The sequence below is a fragment of the Staurois parvus genome, unplaced genomic scaffold, assembly GCF_062004578.1.
Source record: "Staurois parvus isolate SC_StPar_1 unplaced genomic scaffold, SC_StPar_1.0 ptg001302l, whole genome shotgun sequence".
Classification (NCBI taxonomy): Eukaryota; Metazoa; Chordata; class Amphibia; order Anura; family Ranidae; genus Staurois; species Staurois parvus.
In genome coordinates this window covers 4,859,449-4,875,657 of record NW_028319098.1, presented here as the reverse complement: position 1 = coordinate 4,875,657, position 16,209 = coordinate 4,859,449, and the positions used below count along the sequence as shown (strand labels likewise).

The following is a 16,209-nucleotide window of genomic DNA, read 5'->3' as shown; positions in this document are numbered from 1 at the left end:
AGCACTATATGTAACTACATTGCACAGTTACTGACTGCTTGATGTTAATTAACCACAAGATGGCAGTGTTCTGCAGTTTAGTTATTACAGACTTTAAAGTGTTACTAAACCCCGGACCCTGCATTCACTATATCTGGTCTCCCACAGTACACACAACATGGAAATGCAATTGTTTTGGTAAATATAAACTGCTAAATACCTTTTCTCATCAGCAGTTAGAGCAGTCTTGGAACTTCTATCAGTGTCCAGCAGAGCACTGGTTAAAACTTGTAGAAGGAGTTTTCTTTCTGCTCTAGGAAGATGCAAAACCCATGACCTCTGTCTGGACAGTGCTGATTGGCCCTGTGCTGATCACATGCACTCTCCCAGGAGAAAAAAAAATATCTCTAGCAATACACACTAAACTGAGCATGTGCAGAATGGATACGGTTCAGTCAGGAAGATAAGACGTGGACATTTGAACAAGAGGAGGAGCAGAGAAGTCAGGATCAAATGGCCTTTTTACACAATGCAGAGGATTAACCCCTTAGATTCCACAGTGAGTATGACAAGCATGCTTTACTGCATATACAGACTGATTTTACTGTTGTGAGTTTAGTAACAATTTAATATAGCATAGCAAAGGATTAGTGAACTTGTGTGCTGATAGCAGGACCTCTGTACCCAGACAAGCTGTAAGAGACTACATTTCCCAGAAGAGCTGGCAAAGGGGCAGGAGCCTACATAATCAAAAGCCCAGGAACTTCTTGGGAGGAAGTAAAGAGACTGTGAGAGGGTGAGGATGAGTGTGAGAAGTTAGTGCAGATTGTGGCATCATCATCTGCATCACTTCTTCCTTAGAGGGATTGAGAGAGCAAGGGGGCCCCCAACTGAGAGACCACCCTTCACTCTGCTAAGATTCCAGACCGGGTGAGAGGGTTCCATAGCCCAGACTGTCACAAGTTACAAGGGATTCTGTTGTTTCCACTTGCTCCAGTTCAGTACATCTTTCATCACAGTTTGCCATCTGAGACACGGATTTCCTAGCCCATTCAATACTGCAGCCAGGGGCGGCTCTAGGCTTTTTGAGGCCACAGCAAAACTTAGACATGAGGCTCCACTCACTTCCATAATGGGAAAAATAATTCACGTGATAAAAATGGCTGCATGGATCTAGCACACAGGGGATCAGCACCACTATATATACCAACATTGTACTTTTGAATTTCTGTTGGAATTGTTCGCATGTTACCCAGCAGAAAAATCAGAGCCCCTCAACTGGCAGACAGGGCTGTACTGTATCTCTCAGGATTGAATGAACAGAAATACAAATTCTTTGTCAGGTAATACAGTTCATATGTACAGTACTGTGCAAAAAAAAAGATCCATCTATGGCCAGCATTATCATATGGCTGAAATCAAAGCACTTCCATCAGGAAATACAAATTGAGTGGTGTTAGGTATTTGTTAGCCAAAGATCCATGTAAGTATCATGTTCAGAATTGGTGTGTGAGAGAATGGTGAAGAGGAAGTTACAAGAGAGGCAATGCAGCTGTCACAGATTGATGAAGTGTGAAAGAGATCACAGAGACAAAGTGCTACAGATGGCACATCTTTTCACGTGAAGTATACTGGGCACCTGCAATCCTTCCTTCTGAAGAACTGACTAGGGATTTTCCTGGGTTCAATTCGTGGATGTCCACTCAACTGATAAAAAAGTTCAGGAACGGTAATGTGAACCCTATTTATGTCAATGGGAGCCGAATCTTGAAATACATTTTCGGATTTAATAGGCAAGGTATTTTCAGACAAAGAGCCTGGGGAGCTGAACACCAGGGAGGACATGTACCAATGTATATTTTCTTTTACTAAACCCACAACAGTAAAATCAGTCTATATATGCAGTAAAGCATGTTTGTTATACTCACTGTGGAACCTAAGGTGTTAATTCTCCACATTGTGTGAAAAGGATGTTTGATCCTGCCTTCCCTGAACCCCCCCTTCTTCCATGGTCTCCCAAATATTTCCTGATAGAACAGAGGCTCGGGGGCAAGCTGCACATGCTCAGTTTGGTGTGTATTGCTAGAGAGGTTTTTTTTTTTCTTGGGAGGGTGCATGTTATCAGCACAGTCCCAATCAGCACTGTCCAGACAGAGGTCAGGGGTCCTGCATCCTCCTACAGGAGAATGAAATCTCCTCCTACAAGCTGTAACCAGTGCTGTCACTGATAGAAGTCATAAGACTGCTACATACTGCTGATTAGAAAGGTATTTATCAGTTTATATTTACAATAGTAATTGCATTTCTGTGTACTATGGGAGACTAGATTTAGTGAATGCAGGGTCCTGGGTTTAGTAACACTTTAACTCAGGAAACAACTTTTTTAGTAGTGCTTAAAGTAAAATATTAAGCCCATTCAAACTTATTCTGTGCATTTCCCTATGCCTGACTATGCTCAACATTCAGAATTCCATTTCTTTCTAATTGTCCCTGTTCCCACTTCTCCCTACGCTCAAAAAAGTACATGTGCTTTTTTTAGTGTGTTTAGGCATTTGTGGTCCAATAGACTTTAATCAGAGCACCTATAAATTCAAAATACGCGCATTTGTACACTTGAATAACTCCTCTTTTCCTACAAAACTGCTCTCCTCCCCTTGCCGAGCCCAGGAAAAAAATTCCTGAAACTTGATACATGGGCAGAAACACTTGTAAAGTGCCTGATAAACACATGAAAAAAGAGTTTTTAAGTCACCAGGAGTAGGCTCTGCTCAGGTGTGAAAAATGCACAATTCCTTTAGCCACCTCCAGACCAGACTGTTTCACCCTTTTCTTGCTTAGGCCTTTTTTCAATTTTCAGCGCTTTCACACTTTAAATGACAATTACTCAGTCATGCAACACTTTACCCAAATTAAATAGATAGAACTTTCGGTTGGTGGTATTTATTCACCATTGGATTTATTTGTTTTCTGCTTAAAAACAAAATAACATTTCTTGAAAAAAATGTTTTTCTTAGTTCCTTATATAAAACTGTTGAAATAAATAATCTTTCTTAGGCTAAAATGTATTCTGCTACATTTTTTTGGTAAAAATAACCCACATCATTGTATATTATTTAGTCTGAAAGTTATAGTCTACAAACTATGGTATATATATTTTATAATTGATTAGTACTGATGTACTGACTGCCTATCTCATTTCTTAAAACCCTAGTATTGCCTTATTTTGGAAAGTAGACAGTCCAAGGTATTTAGTAAGAGGTATGGTGAGCTTTTCAAAGTAAGTTTTTCATCACAATGTTTTAGAAAATGAATAGAAATGAAATATAATTAGTTTTTTTCCACAAAGTTGTATTTTTTACAAGGTTTTCTCACATCCAGCATAATCTTACTTAAAATGACTCCCCAAAATACATTCTGCTATGCCTCTAAGTATGAGGATACTACATGTGTGAGACTTTTTCATAGCCTAGATTCATAGAAAGACCCAAAATTCAAGGAGCATCTTTGGGTTTTCAGGGAGCATAGATGACGTATCTAATTTCTCGACTACCAATCATATTTCTTGAGTCCCTGAAGTGCCAGGACAGTAGATACGTCCACAAAATGAAAAGCAAACACTACAAGGTATTTTCTGAAAGGCAAAGTGAGTCATTCTTTGACACAAGTTTTCAGAAATTAAAATTTATATTTTTTATACAAAGTTGTCCATTATTAAGATATTTTACAAACAACATAGGCATACATGGAAGTACACCCCAAACACATTCTCTTATTCCTCCCAAGTATGGCAAAACCACATGCATTAGAATTTTTCACAGCCTAGCCACATAGAGGGGCCCAAAAACCAAGGAGCACCTTCGGGTAAACCAGGCACATAAATTACACATTTAATTTCCTGACTACCTATAACATTTTTGGTGACTCTGGAGAACCAGGACAGCAGAAACATCCAGAAAATGACCACGTTTTGAAAAGCAAACACCCCAATATCATTTCTAATAAATACTGTATGTTTAGTCTTTTGAAGACTTTATTTTTTTGTCACAAGTTTTTGGAAAATGCAGAATGACAATGAAAATGTATTTTTTTACACAAATTTGTCAATTAATAAGATATTTCTAAAACACAGCATGGGCATACTTAGAATTACTCTCCAAAACACATTCTGCTACTCCTGAGTGTGGTGATACCACACGTGTGAGACTTTTTCACTGCCTAACCACATAGAGAGGCCCAAAATCTTAGCAGCACCTTCAGGCTTTCTAGGTGCAAAAATTATGCATATAATTAACTGACTGCCTATCGCCTTTTTGGAGGTCCTGGAGCACCACAGTGGAAACACCCACAAAATAACTCCATTTTGGAGCGTAAACAGTCCAAAGTGCTTTTAAGAAGCATAGCAAGTCTTTGGAAAACTTTATCTTTTTGCCTTAAATGGGGAAATAAAATGTAAAGTAGGCTTTTTAAACAAAGTTTTCAAAATATTTCTCACACAAAGAAAATATATACTGTTTATTGAACTGTTCTTCTGGCCAAAAATGTCTATTTTATGATTTGTGCAAAAAATGAAAATACAAATGGCCATTTCTTGGCTTCCCTCTTTTTTAAACAATAGGGGTATTCCCTTTCTTCACACAAGACCCTTATCCAAGATGAGGGTCTGGTATAGATTATAAAGGGAACACAGAAACAAAAACAGCTGCCTGTGTCCTAGCAACAGTCATTGGTTGTTATAGTGCACAATAACAACCGATGTTTTTTTTTTAAAAAAAGTTGTAGGGTTTCCGTAAATCCACAACAGACCCTTATCTAAGCATGAAGCCTGCTTGAACCATATTAGGCCATATGCCCTCAACATATGAAGGGTACCTGGCAGTGGTTGTGGGCTCTGTTGGTGGAAACAACATATTCTGTGAGTCCTCTTTAACCTCCCTAGCGGTATGATTATTTCAGATATTTGGTGCTGAAAGCGGTACCATTATTTTGCATGGAAATATGTAGTTTTTTTATTGTAGGCTGTAATATTTAGGAATAACTCACTGAAATCTGTCCGAACAAGAGTCTATTAAACATCCCGGGTATGATAAAATTTGAAACCCAAAATCATAAATTATAATTTAATAAATAATCATAAAAAATAATAATATAATAATAATACATTTAATTTAATAATATAATCAAACCAAAAACACTGAAATTTGAAATATAGCGCCAAGTTCTCACATCACTGAGCAAAGTCGCAAAATTGTTTTCAGTGTCTGATGACGAATTTCTCCACGAATCATTATCACTCAATTCTGCAAGTGGTTCTGATTTACTATCGTTGTTCTCTAGCTGATCTAAAACCGCTTTTGACCTAAAGGGACGCTTTTTGGACGTCATGGACTTTTCTAAGTTTCCAGGCAGAAAGAACAGTCAAAATGCAGACAGGGGACAGGACAAAGCACTAGGGACAACATGTATGTGAAATGGTTTGAAACAGCAATGTTTTACTATGTAAAATTCGTTTTGAAAAAAATGACATTTTTTTTAAATTTTCAAATTTCCCGCCGCCTCCAGCGCCCGTACGTCCCGACGTCACATGGACCGGAACACAGAAGCCGGATGCCGGCATCAGCCGGAGGAGATGGCCAGGGATGCTGCAGGAGACACATCGCGGGAGCGAAGGACAAGGTAAGCTCTGCAGGGACTCCCTATGCAGCGCCGCATGGTAAGCCCGAGTGTAGCTCGGGGTTACCGCTTTTGGTACAGAAACTTTACCCCAAGCTACACTCGGGAATACCGCCAGGGAGGTTAAAATAAAGGAGCAGGGAATATTGGCTAATATCCTTTTCAAAATAAGGCCACATTTGATCAGTGACATCAGCCAGAATCTCTGACCCCATTCACCAGAATATAAACAATGGGTCTAGGGATTCTGGCTGACTCCATTGACCAGATGAAGCCATATTGTGTCACTGTTGTAAGGTCATCAGGGTCCAGCAGTGTACAAGTAACCACAGCCCTACGTAGGCAGCTGTCATTCCTTAGTGGCGGTGTGTAATGTGTCAGCTTAAAATGATCAGTGTGAAGAAGGATAGCATTCCAAGTCAGAGAAGGGAAGGTATCCATTCATTGTGACCTAGAGGGCCTGCCCAGAAAGTCTGAAGCGTGTGTCCGTGTCAGCTCAGGAAGGAGACATGCTGACCCTGAGTTGACAATGTTGCTCTGGGAAGAAAAAAAAGTGAATATGAGCAAATACAGCTATCCCTGAAATATCATGCTGCCTATTTATAAAATATAAATAGAATATTAAAAAATTATAACTTTTTTTCTTCTATGATTGAACTGGATAGACGTTTGTCTTTTTTCAGCCAGCCTAACTATGTAACTATTATAAAAGTACAATTGTGTTGAAATCCATTTAAGATTTCAGTTGCTTTAAAATCTTGGGTCTTCTCACCGTGCTTCTGTTCTGGTTATGTCTCTGGACCCTGTTCTTTGCTCTAAGGAGCAGTAAGACAAAATAAAAATACCACCTTTCCTCATTTATAGAAGTCATTGCATGATGTAAAATTATCACCTAGCCTCATGGTAGCTATGACCTGACCACATGCTTCAGCAAGAATGCACAGTTTATAAGTTGGAACCCTGCTGAGATGGTTGAGACCTGCCTGAGCTAAAAGAGTCTTGTGGTTCATTTATGCTGCTCTTTATGGTTTTCACAACCTCATATGTGGTGTTGTATAAAGGAAATAGGAGATAATGCCTTCCCAAAATGAATTATGCCCTTAACACATCCATACTATAGCATTTACTATTACTGTATTGCTTTCAAAGTAAAGTTGACCAAGCATCTCCTAGATTGTAAGCTCCAAGGAGCAGGGCCCTCGAGCCCCTCGTGTATTGAATCGTATTGTTACTGTACTGTCTCGTGTATTGTCTCCTGTTATAATGTAAAGCGCTGAGCAAACTATTGGCACTATATAAATCCTGTATAATAATAATTGAAAATACAATGACCTCCTTCCATTTCTGATTCTGGATTCAGACACGAGAGACCTGTGCTTTCCAGAGAAAAGTCTGGAAAAAAATGTGTCCACTTGTCTTGTGGTATGCTACAGTTTTATTGCTCTGGAAATGTATCTCATGCGTCTATATTTATTTTATCTTTTTGCATTACAGAGGGTGATGAGGAAAATGAGCAAGCAACTCCAAGTGAGAAAACCACAGATGAGCAGAACAAAGCACCAAAACAGGAAAGTTAGCGACTCAGTGTGATAGCTTTTAAACTAATCATATCTGTGATAAGCCTCAAAGCAATATGAAATCCACTAGCATCGAAAGGAAAGAATACCATAGAGATGCCAGAAATGACTGGATCATATCAAAGAAATGGCTGGCTCTAAAGCTGTGGGAAGGATTTTTTCCCAATTCTATCATAAGCAATGGCTGACATACGGACAAAGTTCACTTAGTCACGCAAGATGTTAGTGAAACACCACGGCTTGCCACAGAAATTCTTGTTGTGGCATAGAAGCCCATGAAGGGTTAAATTCTGTGCTGTTGTAAAGGCTTCCACAAAATTTTAGAACTCTAGTAAATATTAAGATTTCCCAAATGTAGAAAAGCAAAGTAAGATGAGAAAAAAAATCAAGAATATTGTACTTGCATTTCAATAGCTTTGTTGTTTACAGATGTTTTGTACGGTACATTTTAATAAGCTACACTGCCCCTATTAAGATGTGCACATGTCCTATGGTTATCACACAAATGAAGGGCTGGATATTATTATTCAATGGATCCTTTGATCACCTGGAAATACATCACATTTCATCACCATAGTCCTATTACTCAATGAGCTGTTTTCTAGAGCAGGATACTGTCTATTCAGTAGCAGTTGAATTCACTGTGTCATGTGATTTGTCCATTGAACTTCTCACTGTGGCTTAGATGTTAAAACCAATTTTCACAGGTCAATTTTTCACAAAATTGCAAATGAAATTCACAAATTTTTGTTACTTTTTTACCTTATACAAAATCTATATGTGTTTTTTTTTGGGGGGGGGGGCTGAATAGTTACACTTTGGAGTAATGCACTACAATAATGAATAAAAGTATAAATGCACTTAGGAAGTGTGTGGTGGTATCCAAGCACACCAATTCCTTCCAGAATCAGTATTGATTTCTAACACTGTACTTGTTACAAATGTAATAGTGCACTTTTTAATGTTTGTACGTTTTAATAATGAATAGTGTGGTTGTTTATCAGTTATAATAACCAATAAAGTTAACCAAATAAATCAAAAAAGATTGGGCTGTCTTGTGTGTCTTTCCCTGCATATTTCTTAACCCCTTTGTCCTTTAAGGGGTTTTAGAGGCGGGGTGGAGTTTCTGATCATATGACCACCATGATTGGCTGTCACAGCAGTCACGTGATCGAAAAACTCTGTATTGCAAATAGAGCATGAGCGCTTTCCGTTAGCCACCGGTAACTGTCCAGAAGCACGCTTGGTGAGAGCTCTCGGCAAAGTTCTGGGTTTTTTTGAGTACGTAGCGTTAAGGCTCACCCACCGAGAGGCCGCATATATGACTGCGGCCAGGAGAAAGGAGTTAAATTAGCAAAGTTTATTTTAAATATTTTGCTTAACCCCTTGACGCCGACATCACACAAATATGCGGTCTCACGGAACTGTTTTTTTTTCCGTGGGGCCGCATATTTGCGCACCTGTCTTTGTGCTGGTAGCGCGCTGCACTGCACACACCCAGCACAAAGACCGCGGTGTCACTGAGAACCCCGGGTCCCATTCTAACGATCCGGGACTCCCGATTCCGGGTCACATGATTGCTGTGATAGCCTCTGACTATCACAGTGATCAGTCACTGTGCAGCCCGGCCCCCTTGTTTTATTCTCTCTCTATGAATGGAGGAGAGAGATACATCGTATCTCTCTAACTCCTGGCATAGAGAGGAAAAAAATGTTTGTTAAAAAAAAAAAAAGATAAATAAATATTAAAAAATAAAGAAAAAATACCTAGATCAAGGTTTGATCTAGTTCAGTGCCAGGGTTATTGTTTGGGTCAAGGTCAGGGTCAAAGGTCAGGATTTAAAAAAAAATTGGTATCAGTGTCAGTCAGTGTCAATGTCAGTGTGTTTTAGGGAAAAAAAAAAAAGACAAAAACAAAATGCGCACTATTGTTTCTGGGCTGTATTACGGGTACAAACAACAAATAACATACACATATATGGTATCGCTGCGATCGTCAAGAGCTGGAGAATTTATTTTGGGTTATTCTTTGGTGGTAGGTTATGGTAGTTACAAGAAACACACAGCTAAATCAAAAAAATTATTTGTTTTTTTACTATTTTGGGCTAGTTTTCCTTTGATAATAAAAGAAATCAGGAGATATAAATTACCATTTACCACCAAATGAAAGCCCAATTTGTCCTGAAAAAAAACCCGGTATAATTCACCTGGATGTACAAAGTAGTTGTGATTATATATACGGTTTTACTAACACATGCCAACGTTGCAAAATTGTGCTTAGGCATTTCGATTTGTTTTACCCTTAGGCGTGAAGGGGTTAAGCTCTCATATACCCCTTAGGGAGCAGAGACATTTATACATTTCCAATTTGTGCCTATTTATTTAACAACAACTTTGTCATTAATTGGTGGTGGTAAACCCTTACATACACTATATTGCCAAAAGTATTAGGCCAGCCCTCCAAATCATTAGATTCAGGTACTCCAATCACCTCCATGGTCACAGGTGTGTAAAATCAAGCACCTAGGCATGCAGACTGCTTCTACAAACATTTGTAAAAGAATGGGTCACTCTCAGGAGCTCAGTGAATTCAAGCGTGGTACAGTGATAGGTTGCCACCTGTGCAATAATCCATTCCTGAAATTTCCTTGCTACTAAATATTCCATGGTCAACTGTCAGTGCTATTACAACAAAATGGAAGCAACTGGGAACAACAGCAACTCAGCCACCAAGTGGTAGGCCATGTAAAATGACAGAGCGGGGTCGGTGCATGCTGAAACGCACAGTGCACAGAAGTCCCCAACTGTCTGCAGAGTCAATAGCTAAAGACCTCCAAACTTTGTGTGGCCTTCAGATTAGCACAACAGCAGTGCATAGAGAGCTTCATGGAATGGGTTTCCATGGCCGAGCAGCTGCATCCAAGCCTTACATCACCAAGTGCAATGCAAAGCATCGGATGCAGTGGTGTAAAGCACGCTGCCACTGGACTCTAGAGTAGTGGAGATATGTTCTCTGCAGTGACCAATAACACTTCTCTGTCTGGCAATCTGATGGATGTGTCTGGGTTTGGCGGTTGCCAGGAGAACAGTACTTGCCTGACTGCATTATGCCAAGTGTAAAGTTACTCGCTTGCAAAAATTGTTCTATTTTCTAATTGTATTCTTTAGACAAAAATACATAAACATTGAATGATTTTATTCTATTATTGTTTACTAAAATTATGTTTTTGTACAAAGCATGGCAGAGTTGAAAATGAAAAGGCTTTTTTAATGTTTTTGCATCAATTTCTTCATGCAACACCACCCAAAAATAACAAGTAAATATTAATGATATATATATATATATATATATATATATATATATATATTACATATAAAATCAGCAGAAAAATAATAGCTAAGGGAAGGAGCTAACTAGAACCGATTAGGGTTACCAAGAGTGAAGAGGTTAAATTGAAATACTATTTATATAGGATTTTTTTTTACTTTTGTAATTTACACCTTTTATCTACATTGAAATGAAACATTAACTACAGTGTAACAATACTCAGACTATCTGCAAGTGTCATTTTACACAGGAACAGCTGCATTTTGACAGCTGCCCCTGCTGCACAGGAATTCCCAGCTGTCATTTTGACAGCCAGGAATTGCCTGTAATTGTGTCAGAGGGAGCAGCAGCAGGTACAGAAGAGCAGGGCTCTTGAGATACATCCTAGAAACTTTGTTGATGTTTTAAAGATGTTTTAAAGTTCTGAAGTGGTGAAGGAGTATTAGTGTTGTATATATTTTTTTATGGATATATTATGTTTAGGACATAAAATTATATTTAAACGATCTTAAAGTACAGCGCTATATACTATATTCATGCCAAACCATGTATTATAACCAAAATCACAATCATGAAAATTCATATCAAAGTGCTTAATACAAAAAAAGTGTCCCTTGATGAAGGGAGAAGAGAAGCCATGTGTGTTCAAGCATTGGAGCTACAATTGTCTGAGAAGTGGAGGTGGTCCTGGATGGCTTAACCCCTGGGGGATACAAGTGCTTAATGACCCATTGGAAACTAGGGGGTCATGGAGATCAGGAGGGTTCCCTGGTGTGGAAGTGAAGGATCACGTAGGGTGTGAAGCACAGAGTATAATAATAGTTATTGCTGGGTGAAGAAAGAGATTAATTAAATAGAGAGCAGAAGAGGCACAGCACTGAGCACTGGACATTTTTCTGTATAAAGCACAGACACTTTTTTTGTAGTAAACACAGGCACTTTATTATGAATATCCATGAATATGAATATGATTTTAGTTATAATATGTGGTTTGAATAAATATCACTCTATGTACAGTATATAACTGATCTTTCAATCCCAGTAGATGAATACACCCAATCTATTACATCTCCATTTAAACCAGTGATACAGTCTGTAAAATCCATGTAATACACAGCATTATCAGGGTAGATAGGACTACTTTCTTTACACTGACCCATAAGCTTAGTTATATATGATTTTCTTTTTTAAAGACGAACCTTACATTTTTAGGCCTAATGGCTCTAAAGGCTGTACCAATCATGAAATCCATCAAAATATATGAAGTGCAGTATATGATCAGGTCTTTCATTGAGGTTAATGCTCATTTCAACTATCTGTCAAGATATTCCAGATCTTTCAAAATAAAACCATAACCCCCCACTCCCATCTGTAGTCTTTGCTCATATTCTAGACCAATTAATTGAAGTATATTTGATTAATCCAAAATGCAGCTCTCACATTTTAAAGCTGAACTCAAGCATAGGCAAATATTGCCTGAATACAACAGGGATTGTTAGATCCCTTCCACATGGGACGGATTCCATTCTGATCAGCAGGGGATATGCTCAGAGATCCCCCTGCTGATTGAAACAGAGCGGGCAGATGCCACATCAATTTATGCAGAGCGGACACGGACGGAGCCAGCTCTGCTGTATGGGTGGTCAGGAGTAAATGGACTCCTGTGTCTGTTTACACACCCGACTACCCTCCGATCCGATCCATCTAAACTGAAGATTTTTGTTTGTGGACTGGATCAGACCAAGTCTATTTACACCCACCTGTCCATAGGAATGCATGGACCTTCAGATCAGGCCCACCTGAATAACTGACAGGTAGACCTGTTTGATTGCCCAAGTGAGAGGGGCCTTATTATTACTATACAGGATTTATATAGTGCCAACTGTTTGCACAGAGTTTTACAAAATGAAGGCAGACTGTACAGTTACAATTCAATACACAGGGAATCAGAGGGCCCCTCTCGTTAGAGTTTATAATCTAAATGGGAAGGTCAAGAAATACAAAAGGTAATTAATGTGGGGGATAAACTGATGGAGAAAATAAAAAAGATATTTTATTAGTTAGAAGCAGGATGGACTTTCCGGAATTGCCTAAAGATGGATAGAGTAGGAGATGGTCAGACAGATTAGGGTAAGGAGTTCCAGAGGATGGGGAGGCTCTGGAGATGTCATGGAGGTGAGAATGGGTGATGAGGTAGCTAGAAAGTAGAAGGTCTTGATGACCACAGGGGATAGTTTGAATGGTATTTTGAGGCTAGGTTAGTGATGTAACTTGGGGCAGAGTTGTGGATGGCTTTGTAAGTTGTTGTTAGCATTTTGAATTTTACTTGTTGTGTGAGCAGAAGCCAATAGAACAAATGGCGGAAAGGTATAGCTGACACTGAACGATCGGTATCGTGGATAAGTCTGGCAGAAACATTCATGATGGACTGAAGGGGAGATGCAAAGGTAAAGCAATGAGGAGGGAGTTGCAGTAGTTGAGGTGAGATATAACAAGGGAGTGAATTAGAAGCTTTGTGGTGTCATTGGTTAAGAAAGGGCCTATTTTGGAGATGTTGTGGAGATTGAAGAGGCATGATTTGGACGGCAATTGGATGTGGGGCTGAAGAGAGAGTTCAGAGTCCTAGCATACCTTACACCTAGCACCATGGCATGTGGGGATGGGCTGATAGTTATGCCATCAATCACGACAGAGAAGTCAGGGGAAGGGGTGCTTGGGGAGGAAATATGAGCTCAGTTTTAGATAGATTGAGTTTGAGAAAGTGGTGTGACTTCCATATTGATGGAAGTGATTGATATGTCTGTTAGTAAATTAGTGATGTGTGAATAGATTGATATGGTGAGGGGTAGAATGATAGATTTGGATGTCATCAGCATAGAAAAAGTATTGGTAAATAGTATCAGCTGATCCAGGGAGGAGGTGTAGATCAAGAATAAGAGGGACAGAACAAGCTATGGGCAATCTATTTATAGAGAAGGCTTCATCCTGTTCTGCCTTGTTGCTAGTATGTTGCTAAGACACTCCCAGCTGTCTCAAATCCCCTTGCATATGCTCTCACCCCCCTGTCACATCATCTCTGAAGACGTCGGTGCTTAAACAGAGGAGATAGCGGAGCTCACGTGTGGGGTGTTTGAGACCTCACTCCTTGTGGTGATGGAGGTAAGCAGTGACGGCTGGGAGTGTCTTAGCAAGGCAGGACAGGATAATGCCATCTCTGGGAGTTTTTCAATCATGCTTTCAGAAGTACTTAAAAAGCCTACACATATAGAAAGAATATTATCTAACATTAGTAAAAGCTGCACAGTTTGTTTTTATCTACAGGCATGTGCTCCTCTCTTGCATAAGCAGTTTTTTGGTAAAGGTGACCTAACCCTTTAGCATCAGTAAAGACTTTAAGCCTCTGTTAAAACAAGTGGGATCAATCTATTTATGTATAGTACAGGTTTGATGCAATCTGTAAGGGACAAGCAAGGCACAATCGATTTATAGGCACAGCTGGGTGCAATCTGTTTATAGAACAAGCAGGTGAAAACCATTTTATTGAACAAGCTTAGTGCTATCTATTTATAGGACAAGCTAGATGCAATCTATATATAGGACAAGCTGGGTGCAATCTCTTTATAGCACAAGCTGGGTGCAATCTATTTACAGAACTAATAGGTGCAATCAGGACCAATACTAGACTATTTTGCACCCTAGGCAAGACCAGCTACTTGCACTCTCCCCCCAAAAAAATAACTGACTGGGGAGCTGGGAGGAAGTGATATTGCGCACAGCACGGGTTGTGCAGCACCTCATTTTCTGAATACCTCTTCTTCAAATGTAGCACCCTAATAGGAAAGCTATGGGGAGCAAATTAATTATTTTTTAGTTAGAGGCTGAATAGCAGCCTGGTGTAATAGCCAGAGGGGTCAAATTTGGATTAGGGCTGATAGGCTCTGCAGATAAGCTCTCTGAAACCTCCCCTGATCTAGAGACTTGGAGAAGTCTCTAGAATTCAGTGGGTAGAGGTGAGGAGGAGCTGGTCTGCACTCTCAAGGGATCATGGTCAATCCCCAAGCAGGAGGCTTGGTATGGGGTCAGGACAGCCCTTAAGAGTGACCAAGCCTGTCCAGGGGCAGGAGAGTTTGGGTGGAAGATCGAGTGAGCAGGATGGAGTGTGGAGCCTGGGAGGGGGTCCAGGAGAGGGGCCCACCTACAGGTGGAGAAGCTGGAAGGGAGGATCTCTTAGCCTCATTGTCCCCTGAGAGACGCAGCCTGAGAGGCAGGGAAGGAGCCAGATAAGCATAAGGCCTGAGTGAGTAATCCCACACCCCCTGGGCCAGACAAGGTGAAGGGGAATTCAGGAGGGAAACCTGGCTAGCCCCCATCTGGGACTGAACTTAAGGAGACAGATTCTGGGTACTCTTACTCAGGGATTCCCTCAGGCAGCTGGGTGAAGAGGAGATTTCATCTGGGGTTTGGGGTGGTACACCAGGAGAGGCTGAATAACTCTCCAAGAAGAGAAAATCTTCTGAGCACTTGATAGAGATAGAGATGACACGTAGATGACTGTGTCAGGTCAGCAAATTAATTACCTGAATCCTCTGGCCTCCGCAGTCTGCTCTGGGCGTTTGCTTAGACTCAGGCTGGCTCTGGCCTTCACCACATTTGCTCTGGATCTCTCTCCTCTTTCTGGGCTCTCTCTGCTCAAGCTTTGTGTTTCACTAACAGTCCGACCCGGTCGGGTCTGCAGCAGCCGCTCTTCACAGTCCAGGTTATGTGGTCCTTGTGACAGGTCCACTGTTCAGACAGCAAAACTGCACCCTCCTCTACCTCTGCATGTGCTCCTGCAACTGATCAGCTCAAGGCAGGCTGGTGTCACTTGGGTAACCATACCCGCTCACTCAGCACTTACCAATCAGCAAACAGGCAGGCAGCACCTGACTTCCTGGACTTCCTGTGTTTGTCTGTTTTGATTTTTCAATGCCCTGGCTGAGAGAAGAAGGTTCTCACCCAAGATTTAACGCTTTGCCCCGTCCATCGTCCCTTTGATGCGGTGCAGTTGTCCTGTGCACTTAGCAGAATAACACCCCCAAAGCAGAATGTTTCCACCACCATGTTTGACAGTTGGGATGGTGTTCTTGGGGTCATAGGCAGCATTCTTCCTCCTCCAAACAAGGCGAGTTGAGTTGATGCCAAAGAGCTCGATTTTGGTCTCATCTGACCACAACACTTTCCACCAGTCCTCCTCTGCATCATTCAGATGTTCAGTGGCAAACTTCAGACGGGCTTGGACATGTGCTTGCTTGAGCAGATTAACCTTGAGGGCACTGCAGGATTTCAATCCTTGTCCCCGTAGTGTGTTTCCAATTGTTTTCTTGGTGACTGTGGTCCCAGCTGCCTGGAGATCATTGACAAGATCCTCACGTGTAGTTCTGGGATGATAACTCACTGTTCTCATGATCATTGACACTCCACGAGGTGAGATCTTGCATGGTGCACCAGACCTAGGGAGACTGTTAGTTGTTTTGTGTTTCTTCCATTTGCGAATGATTGCACCAACTGTTGTCACCTTCTCACCAAGCTTCTTGGCGATAGTTTTGTACCCCAGTCCAGCCTTGTGTAGGTCTGCAATCTTGTCCCTGACATCCTTGGACAGCTCTTTGGTCTTTGC

General features: G+C 40.6%; 1 protein-coding gene across 2 annotated transcripts in view; it reads left to right on the top strand.

Moving 5' to 3' along the window:
* The window catches only part of PKIA (cAMP-dependent protein kinase inhibitor alpha), a 45,109-nt gene extending 36,840 nt beyond the window's left edge, over positions 1–8,269 (top strand). For both annotated transcript variants that reach the window (XM_089661016.1, XM_089661015.1), the window contains exon 3: positions 7,144–8,269. In XM_089661016.1, the coding sequence (XP_089517142.1) occupies positions 7,144–7,226 (83 nt within the window). In that variant the 3' untranslated portion in view covers positions 7,227–8,269. The remainder of the gene's footprint in view (positions 1–7,143) is intronic.
* Positions 8,270–16,209: the final 7,940 nt, after the last annotated feature.